The following is a 7,828-nucleotide window of genomic DNA, read 5'->3' as shown; positions in this document are numbered from 1 at the left end:
TGACAAGGCTTTGTACAGTTTTATAAGTCTGTGTACAGTTTTATAAGTCTGTGTTCATTAATTCTCTTCACCTTCCCAGCCTGTAACCCTAGGTCCCAGGAGGGTTAATTATTGGACCCACGCATAATCAGTATGCACTGTGAAACTGTGCAACTGAGAAACCACCCTCTGTAGTAAGCGCTCCAGAAGCAGCCTCTCTCTGCAGAAAGAAAGCTATTCCTTTTACTTCAGAACTGAGAATATCTTGAGCCACAGCCCCCTAAAGAAAACATGTCAGAGGCCTGCTGTGGGTCCATGTGCCATCGTGGGACAGGTAGGCTCAATAGGAAGGTCTATTCTGTTATCCAGCTTCAGGCAGGTAACGACCACTGCGGACTTAAATCTCTCAAAGGAAAGCCAAAAGGTTAGAGTAGATGACATCTCTAAGGGTCATTCCCAGTTTTATTAGTTTATTTCCAGAGTAAAAGCAGACCTACAATTATCTATCCAGTAAGGAATATCCCCATATTTCCATCATTTGCCCAAAATAATAATGGGATTTCTGAAACCAGGTTATAGGATTTTTCCTCCAAAATAGCCATGGGATATGTTATACTTGTCATAATCTGTCCGCAGCAAGTTATCAAATCATTCAGTAAAGTTTTTTTAATTTTGATTTTCTAATATAATTCCACTTTTATTCATATTAAGCAATTGATACAATTAGCAAACTCATCAAATATTGAATTCCTTTAAGTTTAACTTACATAGCATATATTCACCCACCTTACATTTAAGATTCAATAATTTTCCATAAATTTTATTGAATTGTGCAACCATCACCACAACCCAATTTTAGAACACTTGCAATAAAGTTTTTATCACCACACTATTGTGTTTCAATAATATTTTAAACTAATGATTTTTTTCCCTATATATAGGAGATAAAGTCCTCACACTTGCTGTTCCACAGTGTGGAGAATGCAGTGCCTGCTTGAATCCCAAGGGAAACTTCTGTGAGAAGCAAGAGTTAGTAGATTTGCCCATCTTTTGTTTATCTTGTCACTTTTTATTAAACCGTTTTTATTGTGCAAGCACTGACCTGGAGCTAAAGGTGTTCATTTCTCTCTTTACAACTCTATGTGTCTGGGTTGATGCTGTGCCTGTCTGTGTCACTGCTGAACAGCTTTCTACCCTCTTCTAGATTAATGCTGGATGGCACCAGCAGGTTTACCTGCAAAGGAAAAAAGATCTATCATTCTTTCCACACAAGTACATTCACTGAATATACTGTTGTGCCTGCGATTTCAGTGGTGAAAATTGATGCTGCTGCTCCCATGGATAAGATTTGTGTCATAAGCTGTGAGGTGGCTACAGGATATGGGGCGGCTGTTCCCTCGGCCAAGGTGAGGAAAACAGCTGTGTGTTAGTATGTTATAGTGATCTGCCAAGAAAACATAAAAACAAGACCAAAACAGTCCAAATGTTTCAACTGGGGTTAATAGTTCCAAAAGCCTCAATGGTTGTTTTTGTTTGTTTTCTTAATTATACAAGTGTCCAGATTTGATTCCTAACACAAACATGACTTGTGAATTTGTAGGTCACTTCTGGTTCTGCCTGTGTGGTCTTTGGACTTGGAGGAATCGGCTCAGCTATTGTCATGGGCTGTAAAGCCTCTGGTGCTTCTAGAATCATTGGAGTTGATATCAATGAGGAAAAATTTCCTCAGGCAAGAGCATTAGGGGTCACAGATTGTCTCAACCCTTCGAATCTCAAGAAGCCCGTCCAGGAGGTGGTCAAGGAAATGACAGGCACCAGTGTTGACTTTGCCTTTGAGGCCATCGGACTCGCAGAAACCATGGTGTGTGGGTTTGGGTCACAGTGAGTAGAAGCAGACCAGCACAATTAAGTGAATATTGTAATAAAGTGAGTTAAGTAATTTTTTGGTTTTCCACCACATATAAAAATTACGTTTATACTATACTGTAGTCTATTAGTATGCAATAGCATTTTGTCTAAGAAAAAACAATGTACACATCTTAATTTTAAAATACTTTATTGTTAAAATATGCTAATCATCTGAGCCTTCAGTGAGAGACATTATCTTTTTTTATCTCAGTTTTATTTATCTATTTATTGTTTTACTTTACAATATATCTTTTTGTAATAGTAACAAAGATCACTGATTACATATCACAATAAGAAATTTAATAATAGTGAAAATGTTTGAGATACTGTGAGAATTACCAAATGTGACACAGACAAAAAGGAAGCAAATGCTGTTGGAAAAAAAAAAATGTGCTGATAGAGTTACTCAACACGGGGTTGCCACAAACCTTCAATCCGTAAAAAATGCAATATCTGAAAAATGCAAAGCACAGTAAAACGAATTGTCTATAGATGCTTGCTTAGTGGGTGGGGACACACTAAGTATAAAACTCCCCTGAACATATGTTTTGGACCTGTGGACCCCAGACCTAAAAATGGAATGTATAGTCACTCTAAAATATCCATCTTAAAAATCAAAGCAATATATACTTTAAAGATATGACACTACAATATATGAAGTTTAAACAAGCACTATTTCCTTCCCTGTAGTCCTAGCTCTTTATCCACGAACATGTTTTTATATTTAAGTATCAACATTATGTAATTCACATATGATATTCTGTATCAGAACCGTTCATTATTTGAAAAATGAGCCTATGCACCAGTATGTTAGGTTCAGGGAGAATAAAGTAGACCCTAGACTCGGGACTAACAGGGTAGAGGAAAGAATTAGGCATTTGATTCACTTCAGTGTGTATCTAATATACATGGGTAAAGGGTGAAGGAAGTAGATGCAGTGATGTAACAGGAAAGAGACACAGGCAAAATGCAGGCAGGGGAGAGACAGAAGGTTAAGAAACAGAAAAGGAAGCAAAATAGATTGACGTGAGGTATACTCTACACCCTTAAAAAACTGATTTTTGTTAATGAAGCTTCACACACACATATGTATATATATTTGTTTTTATTAAATATAAATGAACTGAACAGTTATACAAGTGAGAAGGTCAGGCAAAGAATAATAGTATGTGTGGTCTTTGAGGTGGCGGGTAATTTTATTAAATAAACACACAGTACTTACTCTGTGTCAGATAACGTTCTAAATGTTTTAATCACTTAAGCCTTGTAACAAATCTATGACATAGGTGGTATTATTCTTCCTTTTACAAATAAACAGACATAAGGAGGTTAAGTAACTTGCCTAAAGTCACACCGTGGCAGGGTCTGTGCTCTTTACCACTAAACTCTGCTGCTGCTACTGCTAAGTCGCTTCAGTCGTGTCCGACTCTGTGCGACCCCATAGACGGCAGCCCACCAGGCTCCACCACCCCTGGGATTCTCCAGGCAAGAACACTGGAGCGGGTTGCCATTTCTGGTTCTCTAATGAGATTCCATCACTGGCAATGTTGAAGCTGAGCTCAAAGTAAGTAGCATCTGCCCAGGAGGAGGTCTGAAATCTAGGAACTCTACACTCCTTCCAACACTGCAGATAGTTGTTACTTATGTATGGGCATCTACTTATGGTCATTTTTCTCATTATCAGGTTGCTGCTTGGGACTCCTGCCACCTGAGCCAAGGTGTCTGTATAATCACTGGAGTGTCTCCACCAGGTTCAAAGTTTTCCCTTTCTGCTCAATCAGTTTCCACTGGACAGACACTGAAGGGTTCGTGTTTAGGAGGTAAGTCAGTTGTTTTTGGTTTCACAAAATCTCTTTCAACTTTGTAGAAACATGTAATTCAAAAATCTTCTCCTTGGGGAAACAAACCTATAATGGTATAAGTTTTCAATGACTTCTCCTCCAGTGAATTGGTATATTTTGCAGATTAGTTAATTTAATTAAATAGGTTTTTATTTTTACATTTAAATAAAAATTTTTAAATAGTTTCTGGGTTTTCCTACAAAATAGTTTCTGGGTTTCCCCAGTGTTTGGAATAATCCAGCTAAGTTCGGTTCTGCACTGGTGGACTCAAAGTTTGTTGTGCTATTTTAACAGCAAGGCTTTCTGGATAATTACAGGCACCAACTTGGTATTTGGCACTGATATTTGTCTTCCCATAGGAGCCCTTATTTCTGAGTAGTACTGACCAATAGCTTTACTAAATTAATATTCCCATCTCCATCCATTGCTCTGATCAAAAGTTCCCATGCCATCTCATTGTGTGTGAATAGAGAGATGAGGAAATAGTTGTATAATGTTAAACCCAGGAGGTGGACTGGAGACTCTACTTTATTTTTAATTAGTTTTTAACCCAATAATGTGTGAATATTGACCCAATTTTTTCCCAAAGATGTTCCAGGTAACAGAACTGTCTGTAGCCGCCATACTTAGCAACAAAAGCCAACAACTTCTGATGTACAAATGAACTCATCAATGGCAAATTTTCAGAATACTTTACCCATCTCCACAACTTACTTATTTTTCTTTTGGTTAATTTGATATTTCTCAAATCTTATTACAACAGCCTTTTTATTTTGCAGATTATAAAACCAGAGACTGTTTTCCCCAACTAGTGACTGCTTACCTACAAAATAAAATTAATATAGATCCATTAATAACCCATCAGTTGCCTTTTGACCAACTCCACAAAGCTTTTGAGTTGTATCATGCTGGAAAAACGTGAGCGTTTTCTTTGATGAACTTCTATACCCTGAACTCACAGAAAAAAATGACTTTTCAAACATTCCTAAGTGGTTTTGTGGAAAAAAAAAAAAAAAAAAAAAAGATGGCTACTTGAAGACCTTCTTTCATATACTCTAGCCTATTTCCTGTTGTCACAAGGATAAGAAAAGGTTTATCTGCAAGTTCCTCTTTGGGAAAGACCTGTATTAACCTATCTCAAAGAAATGTTTGAGGAGTCGGTATAACACTAAGCACCAGTCTACTCCACATTGGTCAATTATGCATTATTTTTCTGGTTAGAGAAATCATCTAGAATAAATGAGTTGACATTACTGCCATCATAAAATCTTACAAGGATCTTCGAGGCAAAGGTTCAGACTCTACCCAAGGCACAAAGCCTTTCTATATCATTTCTTGACAAATGTCAGTCTGCTCCAGCTAGCATACCTTTAGGGATGAAGTGTTTACTCAGTGTGTTCATTTATATACTCAGTGTATATTGAGTGATGGTACACTCTTTGCAGGACTGTCCTGAGTGCTGGAGACAGTGGATAGCAAGTAACAAGGAGTAAATGAGGAATTACTTCTGTGATGAATTCTTTGACTTTCTGATTCTGGTTCTTAAGAACATCTCTCATTCCTATTCTCTCCCCACTCTCTACCTACATCGTTTGCTTTCTTTATTATTTCTTTTTATTTTAAGATAGGTATTTTAATTTTAGCCTGCTATGTACCTTCTTGGTTTAGACCTAGCATGTCAGCCCATTTAAATCAAGAAAGAAGAGTCAAGAAAACTCATCTTAAATTTTTGAAACAAATAATAGAGGAAGGGAATGGATCTAGCAGGTAGCAGACACACTACAAACAGAAAGGAACTAAGGAACCCATTTATTCTTCCCTAATTGGACATGGTATTAGATTCTAGGATTGGTGGAAGTTGATCAGAAGCTATAGCAGAGGGTTTGGATGTCTTTGTGATTATGTAGCCAGAAGGAATGGTGCTCAAAGCTGGGGTCTTCCTATTATAGCTGATTTGGGGTCCTGTTTTCACTCCATCCTATATTTCTTATAGCTAAACTAGATAAAGGTGGAGTGGGGTGGGGATAGGCAACTCAGTTTTTCAATACAGTGTGTAATTGCTTTGCTGATATCACTGTTTCTCAAGGTATTAAACTGCTTTATTATTACACTTCTGTGTTTCAGGATCCGCTGTGTTCTGCTGTTCTGAGATCTCAAATAATGAAAGGTGCAAGGATATCCTTGGGGAGTTTATTCCTTTCCTGTTTCACTTCCCTGATTGTTCCAGTGCAGTGAAAAGAGCAGCAAAAATATGGAACTGCAGTGTGATTATAAAAATGAAAAAAAAGTTCACCTTGAATTTAATTATAATAAAATAGCCTCTTAGAGAATAGATGTTATATAATTCATTTTGTGACATTAAAAAAAAGGGATAGTGGGGAAAAAAAGGGGATGGTGGGATTTGATTGATAACATTTGTGATACGTCCATCAACCCAACTATCTCTGTCATCGGTCCATGAATGTTGTCCCTGAGTTATCCCTTATTCCTATTCTCAATATACAGATTTCTCTGTATCTTTCACACCACTCCAGGGTTTACATGATGATTTTGCTGTTTCTACAATGCATGGGGTCTCATAAATTCTTGAAAGGCTCTCTCAGGACACAGTGAGCCATTTTCTATTCTGGGGTCTTCGAACCATCCTATGCCTGCAATGCCCATGACATGCTGAGGCACAGTTCCCATCTGTGCTTTCAAACAGAAAAGCATATCTGGGAAATCTTGCCACCTGCACCCCGAGGAAGCATGTGTAGGACTCTTTAAGAGAAACTCATCTATGACCTCATAACTTCCTTTTCAAGTCTTTTTCTCTTCACTAAACAAATATAATTATTTCCTCACTAAGGCTGGGAGATTGGGAGAGGGATAAAAACAGCTCCTTTTATCTAGTTTTGTCCTTTTGCTTTTCATCTGTTCTTGAGTCATTTACATTCTCCTCAAACTTTTGCTGTTGAAACAAAGAAATCACAAGGAAAATTTCTTTTATGATCTTGTTTCATTTGTAATATCCCTTCCTGAGATTTGAGCTCAAAATGTCCAGCTGACTTAATGAGGGAAGGTCCAAGAATTTTTAAAAAACACATGAAAATTTTTCTTAAGTGAATACTTTAAATACAGTCCTGCCAGTCTATCTCTGTCACCTTAACAAGCCCTTCCCGCTCTGAGTATCAACTGCCACATTGTCAAGTGGGAAAATAAGAGTAATGTTATAAGATGATTTTTAAGACTGGAGATCACTTGTATAAATGAAATAAAATGAAAACATATAACATTTTAAATAATAGAATAATTAAGATCTAAGGAAAGGGAAAAGAAAAGGCAAATAAATGAAGACATTTTAAACTTAAGAACTTAAGAATAAAAGTTATAGAATTCAAACATTCTAAAGAATAGAAAGACAAGGCTAGGAGAAACAGTTTCAAAAGAATAAAATAACTATTTTGTTACATAGAGAAAAGCTATCAATGTGACCTAAAATCATGAAAAAAATTAGTAACAGAATGTATTCTTAACAAAACACAACTGGAAAAATAAAAGAGCTGATACCAGAGTTGTATCAGAAGCTTGGGGTTGGAAATACCCAGCTACCAAGAACTGTCCCCCAAGCTGGAAGACTTCTACACTTGAACAGAAGCTTGGAAAGAAAAACCAAAACAAAAAACCCATGAAACACACAGCAGGGCCAGGAGAAAGACGCACTTAGATGGAAGGCTTTTCCTGAACCTCACTGTCCCCAGACACGATTAGAGAGACACTAAGTTGATTCTATTGCATCAAAATTGTTGCCTCCTCTTTTTTTTTTTTTTGGGAGCATGGTGCAACATGCAGGATCTTAGTTCCCTAACCAGGGATGGAACCCTTGTCCTCTGCATTGGAAGCATGGGGGCTTAACCACCTGACCACTAGGGAAGTCCTTGTTGCCTCTTATCAGTGTTTTCCTCTGTGATTGATCTTTGAACAATTCTATAAAAAGAGTCCTCAGTTCAGTTCAGTTCAGTCGCTCAGTCGTGTCTGACTCTTTGTGACCCCATGAATCGTAGCACGCCAGGCCTCCCTGTCCAAAAAAGAGTCCTAGGCATATTTCTATAGCTTTTATA

General features: G+C 37.4%; 1 protein-coding gene across 1 annotated transcript; it reads left to right on the top strand.

Moving 5' to 3' along the window:
- Positions 1–270: 270 nt before the first annotated feature.
- Positions 271–5,877, top strand: LOC128050029 (alcohol dehydrogenase 1-like). Its single transcript, XM_052642323.1, has 7 exons — positions 271–403; positions 921–1,008; positions 1,166–1,385; positions 1,580–1,840; positions 3,572–3,707; positions 4,508–4,646; positions 5,853–5,877. Exons 1-7 carry the CDS (start codon positions 271–273, stop codon positions 5,875–5,877), a joined length of 1,002 nt encoding a protein of 333 aa, XP_052498283.1.
- The last annotated feature ends 1,951 nt before the right edge of the window (positions 5,878–7,828 follow it).

This window comes from Budorcas taxicolor, chromosome 6, assembly GCF_023091745.1.
Source record: "Budorcas taxicolor isolate Tak-1 chromosome 6, Takin1.1, whole genome shotgun sequence".
NCBI lineage: Eukaryota > Metazoa > Chordata > Mammalia > Artiodactyla > Bovidae > Budorcas > Budorcas taxicolor.
This window is presented reverse-complemented; position numbering and strand designations above follow the sequence as displayed.